At 40.6% G+C, this 25,538-nt stretch overlaps 1 protein-coding gene across 1 annotated transcript; it reads left to right on the top strand.

Annotated features, from left to right (window-relative positions):
- Positions 1 to 60: 60 nt before the first annotated feature.
- On the top strand, positions 61 to 24,522 carry METAP1 (methionyl aminopeptidase 1). The gene is made up of 11 exons (XM_042811478.1): positions 61 to 189; positions 10,415 to 10,466; positions 12,612 to 12,724; positions 13,615 to 13,675; positions 14,847 to 14,938; positions 15,803 to 15,886; positions 16,802 to 16,940; positions 17,843 to 17,974; positions 18,588 to 18,731; positions 21,399 to 21,464; positions 21,674 to 24,522. Exons 1-11 carry the CDS (start codon positions 76 to 78, stop codon positions 21,832 to 21,834), a joined length of 1,158 nt encoding a protein of 385 aa, XP_042667412.1. The 5' UTR covers positions 61 to 75; the 3' UTR covers positions 21,835 to 24,522.
- Positions 24,523 to 25,538: the final 1,016 nt, after the last annotated feature.

Raw genomic sequence — 25,538 nt, 5'->3', positions numbered from 1 at the left:
CGGCGGCTCCGCCCAGCCCAGCCGGTGGCTCCTCCCCCGCCGCTCGCCGCGCCGCGCCTGTGGCAGCCCGGCAGCATGGCGGCCGTGGAGACCCGCGTCTGCGAGACGGCGGGCTGCAGCAGCGAGGCCAAGCTGCAGTGCCCCACCTGCCTCAAGCTGGGCATCCAGGGCTCCTACTTCTGCTCTCAGGTAAGGCCCCGGCGCCGCCACCCTCGCCTCCTCGCCTCGCTTCCTCCCCGCTTCCCGCTCTCCCCGCCGGCTCCGAGGGGCGCCCACCCGGTGCCCGCTGCGGGCCGGCACTCCCTCATGGCCCCGGAGAGCTGCGAGGCGGTGGGCCGGGCTGGTGGCGGCAGCGGGTGTCGGCCGGAGCCCCTCGCCGGGCCCGCGGCCGCTTGGCTTGCGGGAGCACCTCCTGCTCCTCGGCTCCGGGTGCGGCGCGGGGACTCGGCTAGCGCTGCCCCGCGCCGGAGGGCGCTTTGCCTCCCGCGGGGAGGAAACGTGTTGGCGGGGGGGTTGGAGGGGGGTGGGAACGCTGTGGTGAGATTTCCAGTCGGCGAATGAGACCGGTGCGCCGGTGCCGGCGGCGGGCTGCTCCCCGCCTCGCGTGCCTCACGCCGGCCTGGGCTCGGCTCCCGGCGGGCGCGGATCTGCCGCTCGGCCCCGCGGGAAGTTCCCCGGCCGGGGGAGGCGGGGCGCTTCGGCTCGGCGTGCTGCGGGGTCCGCGACGCAGGGAAACGCTTGTGAGGGGGTGCGCGGCTCCCCGTGAGCGGCGCCTCCCTTCCCGAGCGCGGGCTTAGTCTCCGTGCATGGGCTTAGTGAGCACAATGAGGCGTGCTTGTCAGGTTCCGGTGTGTGTGCCTCTGGGTCTGCATCAGCTCCGGGAATGGAGTTGCATGGCGTTACCAAACACAGAGGACTTGTTGCTCCGCAGGCAGTGCCGCTTTCTTTAACTAGACAAGAGCTTTGCGGAGAACGATTTGGTGCTCTGCTTCCTTTTTTTTCTTCGAAATGTCTGTAGATATTTTACTTTCAGGCTACAGAGCAACGAGGTTCAGATTGGGCCAGTTCCAATGCAGCCACACAGTTCAGACCTTGGCTCTCCTCACGTCTCACCATGGTCCTAGTGTGCTTAGGTCCTTCCATTAAAAAGAAAGGACTGCCTGATGACTACATGGTGGGTTTGATTTGTTGTGTTTTTTAACAACTTGGAAATGCATGGCAAAATACAAGGCTGAAGACTTTGAGCCTTTTGTATGTGCCATTCCTGCTAACGTCCAGTGAGGAAATATGATTCACAGGTCAATAGTGGAGTTCACGCAAGAAAGTCATTGGAAGTCTGTTGATAAACTTCATGAAAGCTTTTAACCACCTCAGCTAGATTAATGTACTAATTGAGCAACATGGTTACTTCTGAGTCAGAATATGAGCTGATAGTTATCATTTGCATAGGGCTTGAGAACTCCCCATTTGAATGTAACATGCTCACTATACTGTGTCTGTGCTTCCCCAGAGCCTCTGGGCCACGTGCTAGGAGTCAGTGCTGTTATGTGGACTGCGACTCAGAGTTGTGATGATTCTGTGCATTTAGCTCCAGCATGGTTCTTGAAGGTGGCTTGTAGGGTTTGCTCTGCATTTTAGTACCCGTTTTGACATGTCTGATGTTCATCATAAATGCATCTTCAGCAAGTGCGAGTATTAGCTGATGTTGACAATACCATTTTTTAACAGACCAGGGAAGCTTGTAAGCAAAATAATATCTTTGCTTCTCTCTGTCCTGTCCCCAACTCTGTTTAGATAGGTTGCATTGATTCTTGTCTATGCATTAAGTATAATTATTTTGAAATATCTGCTAGTGCCATAAGGCAAAATTACCAGAAATATTTATTGGCATATTAAAGTAGGCTTGTAAAACTGCCTTGTCTAGGAGATAAAGTACTGGACTGTTAATTCTGAGTGACCATGAGTGTGTTCTTTCTCCTTATTGCCTTAGTCAGTCAAGTGGGTAAGCATAGTTGTTACCCATATGAAAGGTGCTTTGAAAGTCTGGGGTGAGTGAAGCATGTCATAGAAAAGACAAGGGAATTAACAGCAGCCTGCTTTCGAGATATGCAAAAAACGTCATGTACTGGGAGACCTCGTGTTCCTCCCTGCAGGCTGAACATCAGTCCCCCATAGTCCTCTGTGTTGTCTGAGGTGTGCCTTGGAGGAGATGGAGGTTCACGAGCATCCTGTGAGCTCCAAGTGCTGTCGAGAAGGTAGGTTAGGTGCTGCTGACAATCTGGCTGTCCATTTGTATGGGCACTGTGAGGCTTATTGTCCCTGCTCAAAGGGGTCTTCAAAGCCAGGATGTTTTCTCTGAGCTCCCAGTAAATTTCAGCCAATAGTGCTGGAGCGGTCAGCATCTGTGTAACTTTTCCTAAGGTTTCTCCTGAGTGGTTTCCTTTCCACAGTAGCATTATATGCATAAATAACTTCTTAATAAGCTAGTAAGTGAAAGTAGGGTATTATTCCACCTTAGAGTATAGCCTGCTTTGTAGCTGTCCATTACCTAAAGGCATAGTCTATTCCCTCCCTCTGAGGTTGCAGGTTTCAAACCCTTCCATTGAGCTGGACCCGATCCTTTGGTGAGCTGATTCTGAGGTTTTTAGGACTTTATTTTAATGGAGGAACAGCATTTGCATCAAGTTTGCTGCTAATCAGCTTCCTGAAGCTTTGCTAGATCAGAAAGCATTCTACCTGAGAGCAGATTTATGCCCACTCTGGCCCAGCTGTGAAGTTTCTCCGTTCTTACTGAGCACACAGTGGTAATCGCACTCATGCAGCCTCTTGCTCTGGGTACAGTTCAGGACTGGAGTGGCAAGCCACCTAGTGTCTCTGTACAGGCACACATGCTAGATTAATCAATCTGCTTGAGGCCTGCAGAAGAAGAAAAAAAAAAAAAAAAAAAAAAACAACAAACCATCAGGATCATAATGTAGATATGACAACATACAATATTGTGTACACACACACAGCAGCCTATTGGTATTTCCTTTATATCCCTATATTACAAGCCACTGCACAGTATGAGCACTTGCTCATACTCCTGAAGCTCCAGTAAGAGCTGAAATGACATTTGCAGGAATGCATTTTTTCTGGTGCTGAGATTAAACAATAGGAAACTGAACTGCTCTGAAAGGTAACAGATATGGAAGGATGTGTTTGGATTATAAATTGGGATGTGTGCTTTGTTATGACAAATGAACATGCATAGCATAGGGCTGAGAATCTCAGCGTGGTGAGGAAGTCATCCCGCGACTTACCGAACATCATTTTTCCATCGCTGTACATATAGAATTGAAGTGAACTTTTCAGGTAAGCTGTATTAAGACAGTGATTTCCCCAGTGAATTTATGGGTTGTGTTTCTCCTTCCTTTGACAAAGGGCATTATTCTATTCATGCCTGTCCCCCTTCTGCATCAAAAAAAGGACATCTCAACAACATGCCCTGAAAATGCTTACTCTGAAGTAATTTGACATCCTCGAAATTGCCTTTGAGAGAACACAGTTTCTCCTCTGGATATATGCACCTCATAAGCTGGATATGCAGCTGAAGGATGTGCTGGTGGTGGGTCGTGAGTGGAAAGAGGCTGAGGCAGCTGTGCACCAGCTTCACCTGTGGTTTTACACAGGTAATGGAGGCAGGGCATAGGCGGCTTGAAAGTATACCAGTTGAACCCTGGCAGTACTTCTTTTTTTTTTTCTTTCAGTCCAATGTATAATGAGAGGGCATATTCTGCTGAGGGATTCTCTCTGCTGTCAACCTTTTGTGTCTCATTTAGCCTAGTCAGTCAGGGTCCTGTTGCTGCTAGCTGTCTTCCACTGCCTTGCTTTCTCTTTTGTAAGACTTTCTGCAGTGTTCTGTGGATTTATTAGCATAGACTCCGTTACTCTATGTCCTCAATGTGGAAATAACAGATGCCCAGCATTGCATCTCCAGTGTGTTGTTTCTCTTAGTAAGATAAATTTGCAATTTTAAGATCTGTCTTTATAGACATGTGTCACTTCTGCGTATATTATATGTATTGTACCTATTCAGTTGGTGTTTAAATGCACAATTTGTATTTTTATCTGCCTTCTAAAAGCTGCTGAATGATACACAGAAGCAGTAACTGCTCTTGAGATTATCAGTTACCTCTTTTATATGACCTTTCTAATTATACGTTGGTCTCTTACTAATAATTTTGCATTGCTTTGCTGAACTCTTCCTCTCTCATGCTATTCCTATCTATATAAGTGTCCCAGGCTAGACAGAGCTGTCCGAGATGTTCTGTGGTGTGGACTGTGTACTGGTGTGGGGTCATTTCCCTGCCAAATTCGGAAGGATCTATTTCTAGGCTCATCATGGAAGCCTTCTCTTATTATCAATTCAGTGGCCTGCACTGCCTATTTATTTCTTTCTGATATTTGGAGGCCACAGATGGCTTTTCTGAACTTTATGCTGTGCAGCTCTTCTCTTTCTCACAGTGGTGGATGGGTGGGTAGTGAGTGGAAAGAGGCTGAGGCAGCTGGGCACCAGCCTCACCTGGGGTTTCGCACAGGTAATGGAGGCAAAAAACCCTCATTTGGAGGGTTTTTTTAAATCCACTGAGGAAGAGGTGCTGCTGTTTTCTTGATGACTGTGTACTGATGCACCTTCTTTCTGGGAGGTACGTTTTCTCTGATATTTACATCTAATTTACTCCCAGATCTGGGCCCTTGATAACTTTGGGTACTCAAGGTCACAGTAATTTATTAAAAATTGGGATCTTGAAGAGAGCAGTGGTATCCCCCCGACCCTGTCACCAGCACCACACACCTTTGCTGTTGCCTTTCACCTTCAGTGTGTTGGGTGTGGGGAATGGAGACCAGAAGAAACTATTTTTTGTCCTCTGGCATGTCACAGCATAGGACGAGTGCTGTATTTCATTCTTGGTGTGCTGTTCTTTGCTGTGCTTAAAATAGGCTACAGCCTGCTGCTTGGATCCAGATGCAACAGTTATAGTTTTCTTTTGATATAAATGGTACGCTGCGAATAACTCTCTGCTAGGCATTTCGACAGATTCCCTAGGTGAAGAAGTTGGCATTTTTAATTGCTTATAAATCCCCATACCTGTGTTAAGTGCCTGGTTATTGTTGAGACACAGATGCAAAGTATGCGTAACTTTTTGAAAGCAAAACTTTGGGCTGCCAGGCAGGCTTCCTGAGCTGGTGTTCAGTGTACTGAGGAGCTGGTCCAGATTGCAGTTCTCTTAGAAACACGGAATACTTGGAGTTGTAAGGAGCCATTAAAGGTCGTCTAGTCAAACTCCCCTGCAATAAACAGGGACAGCTAGAGCTAACTAGATCAGGTTGCTCAGAGCCCCATCCTGCCCGGCCTGCGGCGTCTCCAGGGATGGGGCAACAGCCACATCTGTGGACAACCTGTTCTTTGTTGGTTGTTCTTTTGCTACTCTTAAAAACTGCTTGTATACCTCTGTAAATCTGATAGAGAGCTGCAAATCTGATAGACTCCTTTCCTCAAAAAATGGCTCCTTCCAAGAGTCTTGGGGTGAGATGAGGCTTTAAATGAAAAAACGCAAGCTTTGTTAGCATCAAGATGTTACGTGGAGGTGCTTCCATTGAATATGCAAGCATGCATTCACTTCATCTGAGAAGCTGGGGGTCAGCTATACCACACAGGTTGTTCTGTGCATTTTGCCATGAGTTTTTTAGGCCAGCAGCTGTGTCTTCTGGGCATTTTCAGCACCTCAAAGAATATCAAGTTTGATATGGTAAAATGGAACTGTTTCATTGTAATATCTAATGTGTTAACAGACCGTATTCCTAAGTCACTTATGTTTATGGATAAAATGTAAGGTTGGTCTGTGTTGTATTAAATATACATTGCTAGCAACATAATATTTTTTTGAAGCTAAATGTCATACTTTTTTTTTTGTTAGTTTTGTTTTGTTTGCATACCTTAAAGGTGGTTTGGTTAAACTCCAGTTCTCATTACATAAAATATCACGTGATATCAGATTTAGCCTGAGACGGTTTTACACTCCAAAGGACACTTGAAAAATCTATCTTAAAAAAGTTGCTCAGAATATTTTTAAATACAGCGTACTTCTTGGCACTGTTTCTTAGACGTTTGCCTGACTATTACATCTCAGGGCATAATTACGTGCAGAGCGCCAGCCAGTCTGTCCCCGCAGTCTCAATTCCAGCTGTCTCATTTTTTTGCTGTAGAACGTGTATTTTTTGGAAATTCAGTTCCATGGTTCTAAACGATGAGTGCCATGGATGGAGAGAGGTGCTTCTGTGGAAGCCAGATGCGAGCTGAGGCTCCCACCAGCTGCCCACGCCAGGCTTTGGGCAGTGTCTGCACACCTGCCAATGCGTGCAGTGTCCAGGGCCAGGTTGTATGGAGCAGCTGTGCCCAAAAGGGAACGGGAGCCTGCAGAAGGCTGTGACAGCCCCAGGGCTGATGGTGGAGCACACTTCAGCTGAGCTGCTGTCTTGCACGCGTTCAGAGAAGCCTGCAAATAAGTATGTCTTGAATTCTGCAGTGCCTACACAGCTTCCTGTACTTGACTAATTTATTGGAAGCTAGTTTGGGTATGTCTGTGCTATACAGAGGCTTGCAGTGTAAATATAGCCCAGTTTTGGTTCATTTAGTCCTTTTTTTTCTCTGGCATTTGGCATTTGTTGTACTTTGCTACCACTTAATCCCACTGTATTGACAGTGAGCCGCTTTCCTTCTATTACTGTAAAAATGACAGTTAAAACAGGAGAAAAATCCTTGCTATGTTGATCAGTTATTTTAAAGGAAGAACAATATTTCTTATTGTTCTTCCAATGGCTGATTTGGAAGGAAAAAGAAAAAACAAAACAAACATATTTGTTAGTGAACTCTGTGCATACAGAAGTGCCCTCTACTGTGAAACAGATTCTGCCAAGCTGCACGAGTCTGCAAATATTTTAACCAGCAGATGCAGGACTAAGTCCTTCAGGGGGAAGTAATTTAGAGAAATAACTTGGCTTCCATCAGCTGTTCCAAGAGGAATCTTTCCAGCCTGTGATGGTGAGAGTGTCTTTAGTTACCTTTTGGTAAATGTACAGGTCCTGGTGAACGCTGTGTTGAACTTGTCTCTATACACAGAGTCAGCGAGATTGGTTTCAGGATTGCTCAAGACCAGAATTGTTGTCACAGGTTTATGTATATTAACGGTCTCTAGCAAAAGCAGTTGTGTTTTTTATCCTAATAGAATAATTGTAGGCAAGATTGATCTAAACAAATTCAGGATGGCTCCTCTGCACGTTCCCTTTCATCTCTGCTTTTATTTTGTTTATGTGACAGGAGTGGGGCTCGTAATATCAGGAATACTGGTGGATTTTGTAATGTTTGAAAGAAAATTCAGGAAGTCTTCCAAGAAGCTTGAAACCAAAATTATGTTATCCCTGTGTGCTTTTCCTCTGAAGGTCGTTAATTTTGTCACACAGCTGTGCAAAGCTATGTGTTCCTTTCCATTTAATAAAATAAAAAAAAAAAAATTAGGAAAGTATCTTGTTCACTTTTTCATTTTATTATTGAAATTCACCCTGGATATTGGATATTTTTTCTTGGGTTTCACTTATTTAATCATTGAAAGTTTTCTGTGCTGATCTGTATGTGACATAGGAACATAAAAGAATTGTTAGAGGCAGGAATGGCAACAGGAAGGTTGAAGTAAATGTCTCAGCAGAAGGCTGAGAGGAGGTTCAGCAGAGAAGCCTTATCAAAAAGCAGGATTTTCTCCAGCAAATTCTCTGCAAAGTGGCCCAGATGGAGAGAGAGGGAGCACCTTTCTTCCATGGCTTCTGAGGAAGACTGCTGTACAGATGGTGAAGGTGTGTGAAGCATTCGGAGGTCTGATGGTAGTGCTTCATAGCCACAGGGATGATTCTCCAGCCTGTGAGGTAACAGCGGCTGGATTTTATCTGAAATTGCCAAAGCAGAGCTATGCAGAGATGCCCAACATAGTGCTTGTGCAGCAAGTTGTTGGATGCAAATGGTTTGTACTCGATAAAGTCCAGTGCTTATGGGATGCATGTGACTGAGCCTACACCAACTAGGTGGGTTGGTGGTGGATGCACTGTGTACCCTCTGAAGCCTTCCAGAAGTGTCGGACCAGCACAGAGGTATTCACTGATGATGCACCATTTGTGGAATGGCCTGTGCAGCACAAATGTTTTTGGACTCGCTGCGTGTACTTGCTGCTGTTGATTGATGTGCACGTGTACAATATATAGGGCACGTGTCTGGGACGCTTGGCTGTACAGCGGCAGTTGACAGAGCTGCTGTTCTTTTGGAAATAGAGGACAAGTGAAATCTGGGAAACATATTGGAGAGAACTCAGACACATGGCAGCCATATGCAGGATCCTTTTACTTTGGTTACAGCTGCAGGAAACAAAAAGCCAACATAGAGACTGTCAGGTTATGGTGCTGGCAGCATTGTGGTGCTCGTGTGGTATTTGCTGGTTAGGAGCCAGCAAGAAGAAAAGGCCTCAGAGAAGGGAATGGGATTTGAGAATGCTTCTCAAAATTTCATGGGGAAAGAAAAATTCAGTTACAGCCAGTAATTACCACAGTGGATGGATGCGTTCGTTCCCCAGTACTCCCTTATCTCCCAAGATTTGTGGATTCTAGATTTGCAGACCTGGTACCTCATAGTCGCTGCTGTAAGTTGTGTAATCCTCCTTCCATCTTTGGCACATCAGTCTCTGTTCTGAAGTGTAAGCGGATTAAAAGCATATTGGTCCTTCTAGTGTTCTTGAAATAGGGCTTTTAGCCTTTTTCTTAGTGTGTGTGTGTCTTAAAATAGACCTCAGTTAAAGCCTACTCCTGTTCCCACAGCTTTCCAGCAGAAAACAGATAATAATGCAGCACAAAGGTCTGTGTGTGCAGCAGGTTATACAAGCATGACAATAAAACCTACTGCTGCTTGTTCAACAAGGTGTTCTCCCTTTCATCTACACTGGTGCTTTCAAAGCAACCTGTTATCTGGTCCACTGCATGATACTGTGGTGTGCTGAGTGCCATCTGAAGATAGTGGGAACTTCAGGTGTGGTGCAAAACAAGACAACAAGGAACAGGTTGTAGAGATGAGGGCAGCAGGGTCTCTTTGAACACAGGCACAGTTGTACACCACTTTATCGTGGGCTTTTGGATACAACTTGATAAGCACCATTTGCAGAGACAACGGGAAGAAGATGGTGCTGCAGGAGCAGACGGTTCTGATGGTGTAGTAGCAGCTGTAAAGCAGGAGCAGAATCTCACCCACAAGGCTTAGCTTGCAGCTTTGTTGTCTTGCATTGCTTTAGGGTTGTGTATGTTAGGTTGAATCTGCTGTTGGCTCCAGACCGTAGTTTTATGATGATGATTCAGCATTAGTCTTTCCTTATAAAGTAAAGCAGTTTGCTTCATGCCTTTTTCCTCAGAAATCCAGCAGTTATTGTAAATAATTGGATTTAGCTGTTTCCTACCATTTGGTTTCATAGCTATGTATTACTCAAAACAAGTTATTTTCTAATTAGCACCATAGAGGATTGCCTTTAAATGCTTTCTTGAGCAGCTTTTTTTTACTTCCACCTCTCCTTTTTTCCATGTTTTTCCCTCACCTTAATCTTTCTGTACTCTACTCCAACGGCCAGGCATTTCCTCTGCTCCTTTGCTGATTCATTGCTCTTAGCATGAAGCAGTCCATTTGTGCTTGGGAGGAAGGGAAAAATTACAGTCTCCTTCACACACACTCTTTCCTTGCTTTCCATCTCAATTTCATCTATCGTTATGATTTGCATTTCTTATTTACATTCAGTAGCTCAGTCTTTTTCTCCACATTAATCTCTTTAATTTGTTCCCTTGTGATTATGCTGGTTGACCTCTATTGCTTCCTTACACTGGGGAAGGAGGCTGAAGGGCTGCAGTTAGCAGGAGCCAGGGGAGGATCACCCTGCCTGCTGCAGTGTCCCAGCATTAAGTATGAAGATGGTCCACTTGAACGCTTACCTCTGTGCTTCTTGGAGCAGTGCAACATTTCAGTCAGCCTAGAGTAACCATGGTGTTTAATTATTCTTGAAATGATGAGGGGATGATATTTAGTGATAGGATTAGATCATTGTTCTTCATTTCAAGGGGTGCATCCGTTTGGCTGTTTTTTGTGACTATTCTTACTTATGAGCAGTTGAAGGTTGTATTTCTAGTGCTAAGACTGGCAGTTACAGCAGCATTTACTGCAAGTGGCTACATGGGTTAACGCCTTCCACCTTTTATATTTTAAAGCACAGTTACTTCTTAGTTTTTGTGGAAATGATGCTTCTGTTTGGGATGAAGCTACTTAAAAGTGTAATTTTTGTTTTCTTTGCAATTCTAGGAATGCTTTAAGGGAAGCTGGGCTACTCACAAGTTATTACACAAGAAAGCAAGTAAGTTTTTTACCCATATTAAAATTCTGTTATGAATGTGCATATGGAAATCCTTTTGGTGCATTTGCTCCCCTTTCCCCCAGTAGTGTATCATTGTTTTGGTTAATATAGTTTAAAAGTAAAGTGTGGGAGATGGGGAGTATATTGGTGATTAAGTCGTATAGTGCAGTTTGCTTTGTGTCATTCCACACGTAAGTGTGCAGCTACACCTGGAGTATCTGACTCGGTTTTGGGCTTCCCAGTACATGAGAGACTTGGCTACACTGGTGAGAGTCTGGCTAATAGCCACGATGGTGATGAAGGAACTGGAGCCTCTTACTTATGATGAGAGGCTGACGGAGATGGGGCTGTTCAGCATACAGAAGGCTCAAATGTCATCAATGTGTATGAATACCTAGGGAGAGAGTGCAAACAGGACAGAGCCACACTCTTTTCAGTGGTGCCCAGTGCTGGGACAAGAGGCTGTGGGCACAAACCAGAACACAAGAGATTCCATCTAAACACCAGGCAGCACTTCTGTGCTTTGCAGGTGATGGAGCACTGGCACAAGTTGCCCAGAGGCTGTGGAGTTTCCTCCTTGGAGATGTGTAAAAGCCACCTCGATGTGGTCCTGGGCACCCTGCTCTGGGTGGCCCTTCTGGAGGAGAGGCTGGAGCAGGTGGACCCAGAAATGTCAACCTCAACCATTCTGTGATCCTTTGTCAAAGAATGGTATGGGTTTTTCAAAAATGCCCAGCACTAGATTCCAGATAGCTGAAATCCCATTGTTCCTAGTAATGTACACGTTAGACAAACTTCAGTAAAAATGTAAAATTTCAGACTGTGGTACACAAATCTCTTCCTGTTCCTTTTTTTTTTTTTTTTTTCCCTGAAATAATCCTTTATCTGAACTGCTAGGTTTATGAAGTGAGAAAGAGATCTGAAATAGAGGGCAGGGAGAATAATAAATCATACGTCATTGCCAAGATTGTACCGTCAATGGCATTTTGATTCTTGATGTAGAAAAAAGGCAGTAAGGTGAGAACCGTTTTGGGAAGTTTTTGTGATTCAGCAGTTTCTGAAATGCAAGTCAGTCAGAGTGCAGCTGTTCTGTACATTTCCCACTTCAGAGGGAAAAAAAAAACCTGGCAGAAATGTCATTGTGCACTAATGCAGCTATTGACAGGGGGATACATTATAGATAGGATTTTGCCCAGCTTAGCTGAAGGTGATAGAGGTATCTGTATGTCTTAGTTATGGCTCACAGATCTGGTACGGAAGCATTGGTAGATTCCCCTTATCTGGGGAACTAAAATATCTTAACTAGCCCCTAAAGAGAGAAAGCAGACCTCAGTTCTGCACCTGCCTTCCTCAACCCAGCCATCAAGCCTAACTTAAAAGGGAGTTGAGATTATAAAATGGTATGGCAGAAAGCCAAAACCTCATGTCACTTACCTCCTCCTCTCCTAAAGTCCCAAAAAATTTTTTTTTGTTCAATCCATGATAAGTTATAATAGCTGGAAATAGAACAGACGGTTACAAATGATTTCTCTCGTACTGCGTTCTCAGAGTTCTCGTAGTTCACACATGCATTCTATATCCTTTTTGTACCTGCAGGAATAGAAAATTGCCTTTGTGGTCAGTGTAATTAATATAGATATGGAAATCCTCTGGTGTGTTCCCCTAATGCTGTTTATCTGACAGTAACTTTTTGATCATATTGCTAAATCCATGATCTTGCTGGCTTCCTGGATAACTGAGTCCAGTATGAGTGGGCTTGGTTCTGGTAGCCCTCAAATCCTTGATGCCGGAAACTGCTGAAGCATCTCAAAGGAATCTGGAATATGGCTTAATTATAACTTTTTTTTTTTAAGTTATTATTTCTCAGTGGTTCATCTAAACTAATGTTACGTGGGCAGATGGCTCAGATGTCAACCATAGGGACTGAGAAACTCGTTTTAAGGTGTGCTTTAGAACTCTTGCCATTTCTTCATTCTTGTGAGATGTGAAAAGGGAAAACAAACTTAACCTACCAGGTTATGAGTTAACAACGAATGCTGCCAGATCTGTGTACATCTGGGTTGCACTTGGGACCCCAGAGCTTTTATTCTCGGTAGAAATTATCTTGCTGCTAAAATTTATTATTTCTTTATTTTGTCTTTTCAGAAGATGAAAAAGCTAAACGTGAAGTATCCTCTTGGACCCTGGAAGGTGACATCAACACAAATCCCTGGTCTGGTTATCGATATACTGGCAAACTCAGGCCGCATTATCCTCTGGTAAGTAATAAGTTCCACTGTACTCCATCACTGGTGGAAAAAGCACATATTATATTCTGTAGTAACTAATGGACCAGATGTCCTGTCCCTATCGCTTTCCATGTTTTGGCTGAAGGAGGAAAGTTTCTTTTACAATCCTGGCTTTATGGTGAAGATGTGTGGGACTGTGCCATTATTGTGCGGTTTATTTTGTTTTAACTTGATGTCTTGGTATATTTAAAAGGAAGGAAAAGCCTATGAGGGAGCATGCATCAGACATGGATTTCAGTTCATGCTTTTTCTCCATATATTCTGAGATTTATTCTGCAAAATGCTGCTGCTAATTAAGAATTAAGATGTCATCTTCTATCTGTTTGCTGCTCTTAACAGTAATGGAGCAGTCCGCTTCAGAAAAAGTCAAGATTGATTTAGAATTTAAATAAGTAGCTTGATATAATTGTATGTAAATGGTTTGAAAAAAATTAGTGAATATACTGGTGAACAGCTCTGCTGAAGGAACAAAGGATATAGCACGAGAATGCTATATTATCCTGCCGTGGAGTAATGAAGGATAGCTGAACTCTGTAACATCTTCAGCTGTCAAAAGTAGGCTGAGAAAACGACCTCAGTACAGCTGTGTTTTTAAGCTGGTAGAAACTTGTATGTGGAATAAGCCAAAATTTACAGAATTAATGACATTTCCTTTACAGGTGTCTTTTCTAATTGTCATGTACTGGAAATCTTTCCTCTGTGGCATCCTCTCCATAGTATCTATTACAAGAACAGATTGACAGTGCCTGAGCATGTGTGTGTTAGTCATTGGAGAAAAGATTTTGCAGTGTAGGTTTCTCCTTTTGTTACTGTTAGATGTATTCTTGCAATTTAACCATCTTTGTCTGTGATTTATTTAGACACCAACAAGACCTGTGCCAAGTTATATTCAGAGACCAGATTATGCTGATCACCCACTAGGTAACTCGAAACAATTCACAGTTATGGAGCACTGTATTTGCTTTTCCCTTTCTTTGATTGAGGAAACATTGAAGGCATGAATTTAAAGCATGGATGTGCTGGAAATGGGAATCTTTGTATATATTATTTTCACTTTACTTTGTCTGCCCCCCCCCCCATTTAACTTAACAATATAAAAGCATGAAACTAAAAGTAGTTACAGTGTTGTATTTTATTTCGTTGTGCTTTTCAGGATCAAAGTTTGTAATGAGTTATATTTCAGAGGTTATATTTCAGAAGAAAAGGCAAAAACATGCAAATTATATTCCTCTGGTTAACTTCATAGCAAGTAGCAAACATAGCAGAAGTTGCTTGACACAGACGAACTTTAAGCCATTCTCAATGATGTGTTGGAAATGAGTTAAAACACCAACATAGAAAACTCTAGTAAGCAGCACCTGTAGGAAAACTATTAAATGACTTCTTTCTGTCTTTAGATGCAGAAAGGATAGATGCAAAATTACTTGTTTATTTTCCACTTTTTTCTGTGGCTTTGGACTTCTGTTTCCCTAAAAGCTGCTTAGAAGTCTGTTGGAATTATTTCTATATTTTCAATGAGTCTTTAATTATTCTTTACAGAATGTAAGTACTTAAACAGCACGAAATGCTGTTTGTTGGAGGTCATTCATCTAATAAAACTGAGCTTGCACATAATCTGTTAGGAAAAACTTTGATGTATTTGTCAGTTGGTTATTGCAGTAGTTTAATTAGAGACAGTTGCAAGTTTATATAATCCTTTAATGGCTATTTTAGATTATTATTTATTTCCAAAGTAGCTTAAAAATACTTTTATATGAATAAAATACTTCCCTTAAAATTACGATCTTAAACTTGTGTTTTGAGAACATTTTGACTGGCTGGACAAATTGTATGCAGGAAGTGAACGGGCATTCTGAGCACGTTTGAGCATTACAATGTTGAGGAAGGCTTACAAGTTCAAATTAATCTGGCTAATGATAATAATGCTACGACTGGTGTGTTTGTTACTTTAGCCTGTGGTGAGAAAGTGCATATTTTTATTGCTGTTGGTGAGCTAATTAACTTTCTTGATTGGTCACGTGTAGCAATAATTCCTCCATATAATGTTTTTTGTTTGTTTGCCTCCTCTTTTTTTCTTTTTCATTTCCCCCAGGAATGTCTGAATCAGAGCAAGCTTTAAAAGGAACCTCTCAAATAAAAATACTGTCACCTGAGGATATAGAAGGGATGCGAGTAGTGTGTAGGGTAAGGAGGTCTTGATTTTTATTACAAAATGCTTTTATTCTTTAAAAACATACAGTAAAATAAACAGTTAGTGACAACACATTTGAGAATACAGATTTCAAACTATGTTTGAGTTCCGAAAAATAGTTTGAGAAATCTTGTGTTTTATGTCTCTTCTCATAACTCCAACTTGCAGTGAATTATTTTGTAAACGGAAAGATTACTTTTATCCATTTTCTGGCATTGTCATTACTTGTGAGAAATACTTTGTGGCTGAAATGCTGTTACTGTTAAGGACATATTTTATAGCACAAATGTGATCAGTTTATTTTCTTCTCTTCCAGTTAGTGCCAAGTTAAAACTAAAAAGCAAAATCAAAACAACACCCCATCACTAACAGTTTATTAAAAAGAGCTGTTCATAGAATCATTTGAGTTAGATGGGACCTGACCAATTGTAATAAATTCCTTGTGCATAAAATCAAACTTTGAAATAGATGTAGGTGGTTTGGTTTCTGTTTGTGGTATTTGAGGAAATTGTGATCCAGTGCTGTCTTGACATGGCCTTGGACCACCTGCTCTCAGTGGCCCTCCTCATACAGAGAGGGCCAGATGATCTCCAGAGGTCCCTTCCCACTCCAGTGGTTCTGTGAAATCTAAATTGGGTTATTTTCAAATGGAGCATTTGCAATTGGAATGTCTTCAAAATATTCTGAGTCCCTGAGGTGACTTAGTAATACAAGCTGCAGAAATTCTGGAGTCCCAGTCTACCGGGCTTTCTTATCAGTCTCAGTGTAGCTGTCTGTAGAAAATGGGTTGGTAACTTTCCAAGGAGTAGCTCTGATCTCATTTTTAAGTCATTATTTTTTTGTTTACTCATTTGCAGCTTGCTCGAGAAGTATTGGATGTTGCTGCCATGATGGTGAAAGCAGGTGTAACTACTGAAGAAATTGATCATGCTGTCCATTTAGTAAGGTTATTTTATTGTTTTTTTCTGGTGTTTTCAATTGCTTTGTTCTCTGTCTTTATTTTGGAATTAGTGTTGCAGAGTTTTCATTGTTGTTGCATGAATTCTTCCTATATTTTGAATTATTTCCCACTCTGAAGATAGTAAGTAGTGCAGATGTTGCAGAGTAGTGCAGAGGTATGTTATATAGCACAATGGTAGATTCAAAATAAGCCCCAGAGTAGGAAATCCTGTGACTCTAAATCAGCATCTTAGATATTTCCAGCTTCAGACTCCCTCTGAGTTTCTTCACCTGTTTTCCTTGTTAACATCACACAGTTTTATTTCTTTTAAATCCTTTGAGCTCCACAGATACCACTATATAAAGAGTATCGTATGATGATACATATTTGGCTGTGGACTTTTGTGCTCAGTGTTGTTAGTTAAGATGTACAGAGGAGAAAGTTTATTTATTTATGTTTGGGAGTCAGAACTGGGGAGCCTGAGATAGAATTGAAAAGAAGCAGCTTAGGGTTTTAAAGGTGGGGGGGTAAAGAAGTGGTGCTTAGTCTTGTTTGGCTTTTTGAAAACTGTGAAAAATTTTAGACCTGGTACTTAAAAATAGTCATTGAAAATGGCCGTTTTTCATTCGATTAAATATTTCCATGCTTTGTTCTACACCTGAAAGTTTCAGCATTGAACATAAAAAAATAAAATAGTTGAACATAAAAAAGTGAATGGAAGCAAAATGAAGACGGCTTTGCTGTCTTTCTGTTTGAAAGATGCAAAGCATAGCAGAATACCACAGTGCAACAAAAATGCTTGTAGAATCTTATTTTTAGGAGTCACAGTATTTCAAAATATTCTTACTGGAAGGCAGTTGTTTATGATTTTATTTTGTACAAAATGTGCTAATGCAGAGTGTATTTTCTCAATTAGGCTTGTATTGCAAGGAATTGCTATCCTTCTCCTCTGAATTATTACAATTTCCCTAAGTCATGTTGTACATCAGTGAATGAAGTGATCTGTCACGGAATTCCTGACAGGAGGCCATTACAGGAGGGAGATATCGTTAATGGTAAGGGCTATGAGAATTAACTTTCTATTTCTGATCTTCGACACTTTCTACTTTCCAGTTAAGCCATTCAGTGAGGTGAAGTTTATCTAGCAGACAACACAATTGGAATAGCTTCTAAATAGAAGCTTTTGTTCTCATTTACTAGTTAACATCTCTGCATATTTAAATTAACGATGCTAGAACAATTTCAAAAGCACTTTAAGAGCTTTAAAATTCTTCTGCACTGATCTATTTGTAGCATTATTATAGTGCCTGAGTATTCCTGATACCGAATGTTTAAATTATTCTGTTCAAAAGAAAAAAGTTTTAAGCCATCTGGTATATTTTTTTCTTAGGAATGCTACTGGAAGGTTCTCATGTATTTAATGTTCGCGATGAAACTTTACTTTTTTGGCTGGAAGTGATGGGTTTTGGCATTTCAATTTTTGCAAAAATGTGACTCGTTTTAAACTTGCATAGAAATAGCTGAAGTTAAAATACGACTTGGAACACGATTACATACTTACTTAAATTTAATTTTGTCCTGTTAGTGCTGGAGTTGATTTTCAGAAAATATTTTAACCAGGTAAGTCACCATGGAGTTATGAGATTATCTTTCATGTTCTTATATTTTACGTAGAAAACCAATAATAAACTTTTCATGGCTGTGTTGCATAGATATTGGGTTTTATTTTTTCTTATATTGTTGACCAGAGAAATGCTAACTTATTGATTTAGTTCTGCAATAGCAAAGAATAAGTGTGAGAATTTATTCTGCTGGAATAGTTTACATCAGGAATTCTTGCGAAGCGTTCTTGCATCTTCACAATTACAATACTATATTGTATGTCGTTTTGTCCTTTTGATAATCAAGAGACAGAAATTCAGACATAACATTATTATGTGCTTGGTATTCTTTGCAGTGGATATTACTGTCTATCGTAATGGCTACCATGGAGATCTGAATGAGACATTTTATGTTGGAGAAGTTGATGAGGGTGCAAAGAGGCTTGTCCAAACGACATATGAGTGCCTAATGCAAGCCATTGATGCAGGTAAACCCTCATGCTGCAGCCTGAAGTTTTACAGTTTTGGCTCTCAAACACAAGTGCTCGTATTTCACAGTACCTGGGAATGATTTCTGTTGCAGAACACAGAGGTGCTAGTGTGCATCTCTAGCAGATGACATCTATTATATAATACATTGATTATTTTTAATGATACACTTCCATGTGTGGTTGTTGCAACATTTGACTTTAAATGTGGGTTTACGAGTGAAATGTAAGTGATGCTGAGGGGATCCACATATGTTGATATTTACATAGAGACAACAGTATTGGACAGTTACATGAATAAAACATCCTTAATCCGAGTTGTTCTACTTCTCTAATTTATATGGCACTGTAACATGAACCAGTAATGCAAAACATTGTTTGAAGACAAACACCACACCTCATTGCCCCAGCAAACTTAACTGTTCGGTGTTATACCCACTTACATACTTGGTGAATTAAGTGATCATAGTGGAGGCACAAAGCTGCTTACTAGAACAGGTGAGCACATGAAACCTGAATACAGGTTACAGAGGTGATGTTAGCCTGAATGGTGTTAGGTGATTAGTTTCAGTGAAAGAAAGCTCTGTAAATTTGTATCTTTTAAATTTTGCAGTAAAACCTGGTGTTCGGTATAGAGAACTGGGAAACATTATTCAGAAACACGCTCAAGCAAATGGATTCTCGGTTGTTCGGAGCTACTGTGGGCACGGAATCCATAAACTTTTCCATACAGCCCCTAATGTGCCACACTATGCCAGTGAGTATTCCTTTTGCACTGTGCTACAGACAGGACATGCTTTGCAATGAATGCACTCAATTGAGTTCCTGCTCTATTTTAACAAAGCAGCGTGTTGTCTAACAGTCATTACGTTAGCATTTGTACACTTGTGAAATAATTTGTTTTTTGAACTTGGGATCATAGAATGTTTCATGAACCTAAGTGGATGTGTTACATACTCATTCTACGCAATGGCTAGGTAAGTTGTCAGCTTTTTTGTATCGACAAATCCCTCAGATCAGTCCCTATCTGGCATGAGTAGGTAAGCATTTTCAGTCAGAGATCAAAGTGAAAACTTTATGCCATTTCCTGATGTATATAAAAGTAGAGTGGTTTTTGTTTTGTTTTTGTTTGTTTCTTGCGTGATGTAGACAGATGATGTGCCTAAATCTGGATCCTGTTTCAATTCCCTTTTCTCCATTTGAATGTTATGATGTTGCTGGAAATCATGCAGGGTGCAGAGGAAGAGAGATCCACCCCCCTCTCCCTTCCACCTCCTTGGTGTTCTCAGCTTTAGTTTTTGGAAATGGCCATGTCCCTATAACTTTGGCAGCAGGACTGAAGGGCAGAATCCACAGAGGCAATAGAGAGAAGCTTGAAGATGAGCGGGCAACTAAGGACTGGAAAAATACCACAAAGCAGCAATAAACAATTCACACCCACTTCAGCTGCATAACTCTCCTGATAGGGTCTTCATTTCCTCGGGTCTGATGGATGCCTCTATCTCCACTTATTCCAAAAAGCTCTAGCAGAGGATGTACTTGTATCACGGCAGTCCAATATTTTGGCTTTCCTGGGCCACACTGAGTGAAAAGGAATTGTCTCGGGCAACGTATAAAATATATAACATAGCCAGTGTATATAGATAACAGAACTTCTTTTTTAATAAATACATATTTTTTTAATTAAAATATTTTTAACAGGCAACAAAAGTGTAAAACTACTGGGTTGGACACGTAGATTATGATCACTTCTGTAAAATGATTTTTCAGGGAATAGAAAAAAACAGTTAATCATCAGGTAGAAGGGTATCAATTCCTAGTATTCAAATTTGGTGATGTATGATGAAGAGAATAGGCTGCCTGGAGGAGTTATCAAGACCAAGATAGATGGGCCTTTGAGCAGCCTGGTCTGGTGGAAGGTGTTCCCTGCTTATGGAGGGTTGGATATGGGGATCTTTAAGGTCTCTTCCAACCCAAACTGTTCTCAGATTTCAAGAGAATCTGAATTCTGGACATGGAGGGACATTTTATATAAAATAAAACATAATTTGAGAAAAAGAATATTTGTCTTTCCAGGTTGATGGGGACTTTGAGCTTTTTATTTTTTTTATTTTTGACTGAGCCAGAATGTCTATTACCAAGAAATGATACTGTTTTCCTTTTTTTTTTTTTTTTTTCCTGTTTTCTTTTTTCTGTTTTCTTTCATTTGGTTTTGTATTTGTTTGTTTTGTTTTGTTTTTTTTTAAACACAGATTGGCAACAAATGCAAAGTGGAAAAACTTGAACCCTTTGGACAAGGAAAAATGAAAGCTGCTGCTTATTTCTGGCTTAATATGATCAGATTTTTTAAAAGCAAAAAGCTCATTTTATAACCTTTTGAATTATTTAACAAAAATTATGGAAATTTATAGGGGCAGAAAAAAGGATGAAACTTGTGCAGATGCAAAAAAACTAGAAACTGAAATGTAAGTGTTGAGCACAAGAAATACCAGCAGATGACAGAGGCAAGACCCTTTAAGTAAATGAAGTATTCTGTATTCTGTTATGCCTACCCAGCATCTGAAGTTTTTAAGACATCCAGGTGATGTAGACATTTTAATAGATTTCTACAACTAGAGATTTCTAGGGACGGTGAATCTGCATGTGGGAGCCTATGCAAATTTTGTACCACAGCAGAGTGGTTGAAATACTGACATTTGTTCGAGCTCTCACATTCTAGGCATAATTGCATCTAAGCTGTACTGACGTTCACTTCCCCTGTTTCAACAGGGCAAAGGAAAAGAGCTGAAGCCTCTCTCCAGAGTTCACTCCTACATGTATACTGTGCATCACCTCATAAACCTCCACAGAAAGACTTAGGCTTATCTAACATCAGAAAGTTCCAATGCTAGAAATTCTCTGTTTATTATTTTCTTTTAATGTTATCTAAAGAAATACCTCATCATCATCCTGATACTGCCGTGTCGCCTTTAGTATTCCAGAAGAATGAGGGGGACACTGTCTTTCAGAAATGGAATCATGGGATTACTAGACCGTTAGCTTATTTCAAAATTCATTGGAGGTTTCAGTGGAACTGAATTAAGAAGTCTTCAAGCCTTCTCTGAATATCTTAAATGCTTATTTTTACTAAAAATTTTAATTGATGTCTTTCATCATAAAAGTTTGTAGACCTTTTTTGTTTCTATAGAATTGGAGTTAGACAACAATTAATTTCAAACTCCTTGAGTAAATAATGCTTGGAAGAAGGAAAAAAAGAGAGCACTAACAAAAATTTTAATGTAAGATTGAAAATGAATGGACGAGTGAATGCGCCATCTCTCAAGGACTTTTCTGACTTCCCCTTGCTATCTTCTTCTAGGAGGAGGATTCATCTATTACCTAAGGTGTGATCAATTTTCTAACTTGAACGTTTATTTTATTGCAGAAAACAAGGCGGTTGGAGTCATGAAGCCAGGTCATGTATTTACAATTGAACCAATGATCTGTGAAGGTGAGCAGTTTGGCAAAAGCCAAAAATCACTAAACTAAACTGATTCTGCATAATACCTGAATAGAGTTTACTCCATGTTTATTATTAAGAAGTGATGAAATAGGAAGCTGGTCCTGTTCTGTACAGTTGATCGATTTCTTTCAGTTCTTTTGGGGGAACTAATATCTGGTATTTAAATTGTGAATTTTTGGCTGGTTTTACATTTCCAGGTGGTTGGCAAGATGAAACGTGGCCTGATGGTTGGACTGCGGTAACAAGAGATGGAAAGCGATCTGCTCAGTTCGAACACACTCTTCTGGTTACTGATACAGGCTGTGAGATCCTAACCCGACGAATGGATAGTACTCGTCCCCATTTCATGACCCAGTGATAGTCTAGACTGAGCAGGTGGATCTGAACGATACTTATTTGTCTCTGTACTATGCATTTTTTTAAAGAGTACAGAATAGAGAGGAGTTTCATCATTTGCTTTGTTCTTGCTGATTGTAGATAAGAGAGGAATTCATTGAAGAACTTGTCTGGTAAAGCAGAGAAGAATTTAAAGAATTTTCTGCTTTCCTCTTACCTACAACACTCGTGCTATATATATATTTTTTTCTTCCATTATCTCTTTTGCACCTTTCTTCCAGTTGGACCTGCGGATGCTTCTGTTGCTGCCATATTAGCTAGAAAAGTGTGGGTAACCTTTCCCACCTGGATTTGTTATTCTGGGATCCAGTTTTCTTTTCACTTCAGTGTGCCCTGTTTCTCTTGGTGTGTGAGCAGCACCTAAGATTTTATGTGTTTCTAGTTCCAAAGACCCATTCCTGCTTCTGCAAATGCTGTTCTGATGGGCTGGGCCTCATTTGTTTATCAGTTGAGAAACAGTTGAAGGGAGAAGGACGTGCATGTTGCAAGAATAGATGATCCTTACCTTTAATTCCGTTCCCATCTTTCTGCTGGTGATCTCTGTGGTAATTGTGACTGTAGGTGACACACGATATTAATGCAGGACTGACTTCTTTTGCTAGAGATTTCTAGAACGGCCTTCCTACAGGGAAAACTGCTAAATTCTGTCTTAACTGCAGCTCTCTGCAACAAGCCTCCTCTCTGTGGAGCAGTGTTTGTAGGCAGTCTCCTGCTCCAATAGCTTGGTGAAAATGATGCATCAGACGTAGCTAGAGAAAAGAATAAAACAAGAACCAAAAAATCCCACAATTCATAGGATCCCTGTGTGGGTCAGCTGTGGGACGTTTGTTACAGGTACGTCCACAGTAGCTGTGGGGGACTGGATATGCAAGACTTACACAGTGAGATGAGTACATATCTCAAAAGTCCAAGTATGAGAAGATGAAACATCAATGCTGTATTACTTCTTTTTTTTAGTTCTAGAACAGCTGTTTCTCCCTCATCAAACAGTTGTGTGAGTTTCATGGCTGTGTAAAGTCTTAGTGGGGCATAGGAAAACTGATCTTTTCCCTCAGGCTGTACAGTGGGCTATCTTAATTTTAGTACATATGCACTTTTTTCTTGTCTGTGATCGTGATCAGCTGGTAACCGTCACCTTAAGGAGTCCACATTGAGCCTCTGTCTTCTCTGTATCCTTTCTTTTCCCCTGCTTACTTCCTTTCCACTATCTTTGGTGTCTTTGCTGAGGGAATTTATTTTTTCTTTTCTGAATTGTAATGAAATTTTTTTCCCCACTGCAGACTTAAAATCTTACATTGCTGTAATGCAAGAAAAAGTTAAACCAATGCAGACATTAAATCATACAACTGTGGGCATGAAATAGACCTTTTACAAGGTATCTAGTGAAATTTGTTGTCACATTAGATCCAAGCATGAGGTACGGCATGCCCTTGGCAATGCAGAATTTAGATGGGGGAAAACGTTTGTGCTTCACAGAACTGGACTGACACAGATACTACCAAATACCAAATTTACCAGAAATGTATTCTCTGCTCTGAGTGCCTCAGACCTCCATTGCTGTAAGAGTATCACTGCAATGTTTTCATTACCTTTATTATTTTTTTTTTAATTATGCAGTAAAGTGACCTGAAATTATGCATAGAGTGTGTGTGTGTGTGTGTGTGTGTGTGTGTGTGTATGCGTGTGCACAGATTTTAACAAAACAGACTGTAGTACTCTGAGTGGAATTACCTGTGTTGAATGAAATGTAACATATTGAGAGGACTATCTTGGAGGTTTGCCCACCATCTCACTCACGTGAATGGTTACAGTGGTCTTGCCTTCTCTATGTGTGTGTGCGTGTGTGATGGGGGGCCTCATTTTTGTTCTATAAAATAAAAATTGCAGCTGCTTTTAACAGAAATCACATTTTTCGTGATCCAAAACTAGAAATAGCGTTTCTAGGTTTCTCCAGGTTTGCTTGCACTAGTGCAAGCCTACTAGTAGATGCATGCAGCCAGTTAAAAATCACACTTAAACCTGTGCATGTGTAACGTGGATACCTCTTTGTTGTTGCACAAATACAACCAAATTTAGCACTGCAAGTTTACACCACAGGTAATCTATGATGCTATGCATTTCTGTCTATAAATTGAAATTGCAGTAAGAAAACTGTTTCTACTGAGTTCATACTGTTGCAGTATTTTTAAACAAGTGAAAAGTTTGGACAGCATCTACACCTGTTCTTTGAACATGGGATAGGTAACACGTCAGCCTGGAGAACAGAATTGTTTAATAAAAATGTTGTGAAAGACATTTTTCACCTATCTAGCCATAGCTTTGCTTGAATGTTACATGTTGTGCTTATTGGATTTGGGAAATGATCTATTTTTTTTTCTTACAGAAGTTGCTATCCATTACAAAATACAACACAACAACAAACCTTGCATCAATTTTCTAATTGTTTTTTCTTTTCCAGAAATTCTTGCAAAAAATACAATTGCACAGTCTTCTCTTAAACAATCTTATTTTCCCTTTACTATCACTTCCAATTCAAGAATCATACAAGACAGTACTGAACGTGTTCATATTGTTTTTGAAAACCCATATGGATATTTGAGAAGATGTGATAGGTAATGTTCAATAAAAATAAGAGCATGAGAACATGAAACAAGTGACATTTTAGTGCTGCTGCAGCATTTTTGTACGCTGCTGTCACATATACACAGTTAACGTATGGTCATTTGGTGGAAAAGTTTTATTCATTGAAGTCCTTACAGTTGGCAAGACAGTTATAGTTCTATAGTACAGTACCTCAGTCACCCAGAATGGGGTATGACAAAGAGACTGTGTGTTAATGAGCCCCTCTCACATGAGGAACTTCAAAGACAATCCCTTTACTTAATAGCTTTGCAGGACAAAGTAGTCTGTAAACTCCAAGTAGGACATCAATTCTTCAGCCTGGGAGGAAGCTGGAAGTCTTAAACTCGATTCTTGTGTTGCTGAATGCCTTTTTTTGTCTTACCCTGGTGTCATAAGACTGGCTTTCCATAAACACAGTAAGCTACAGATTCTCGAGAGTGATAATATAATCCAAACAACATGCTTGTGTAGTCTTAGAAACCTAGAGGAACAACTGTTATAAATGCTTTAATTTTGTTGCATCAGTTAGGAAGATGAGGCTTGCTAAGATGCTAAGTGAATGCCATATTGATATAATCCTGTTGTTTCAGAGTGCCCCATTGGAAAATATTTATTAGCAGTAAGGTTTTTTGCTTTGTTTATTTTTTGTTTACTAAATTATCTAATTTTCAGCCAGTATTGAAGGAGCTTATAAGGTACTGGGAATCATCTTACTGCTATGTGGAAAGGCATGCTTTTCTGGTAGAAATTAAATTGTTTTTTCCTAGTTGCTTAAAATTCAATTCTTATGACATTTAACAGGAGTTAATTTATTTGTTGTTTAGTCAGTCTTTAATAAAGTTAGAAATGCAGCTACCTCAACTGTTTTCAGAATGCTTTCAGGCATTGATGTAATGAAAAGATGTAATTGTCCCAGTTGTCCAGCAGTGTATGAGGGCAAGGCAATTACTAGAAGAAAAATGCCTCTTATCCCTAAGACGATTAATATTTAGAGTCTGGTTTCTGAACAGTTGTTCTGACCAGCATCCCTTGGAGAGAAGAAGA

Source organism: Centrocercus urophasianus, unplaced genomic scaffold (genome assembly GCF_019232065.1).
Source record: "Centrocercus urophasianus isolate 14NV4802_14NV808 unplaced genomic scaffold, USGS_Curo_1.0 seq_13, whole genome shotgun sequence".
In the NCBI taxonomy this organism is placed as follows: Eukaryota; Metazoa; Chordata; class Aves; order Galliformes; family Phasianidae; genus Centrocercus; species Centrocercus urophasianus.
Note: the sequence above shows the minus strand (reverse complement) of the source record. Positions and strands in the feature narration are given on the sequence as shown.

Excerpts from the sequence above, each read along its gene's own strand:
- METAP1 (XM_042811478.1), top strand. The coding sequence starts at position 76 with ATGGCGGCCGTGGAGACCCGCGTCTGCGAGACGGCGGGCTGCAGCAGC. Across the intron at positions 16,941-17,842 it reads GGAGGGAGATATCGTTAATG|TGGATATTACTGTCTATCGT; the intron begins GTAAGGGCTATG and ends TATTCTTTGCAG. Across the intron at positions 21,465-21,673 it reads TGAACCAATGATCTGTGAAG|GTGGTTGGCAAGATGAAACG; the intron begins GTGAGCAGTTTG and ends TTACATTTCCAG.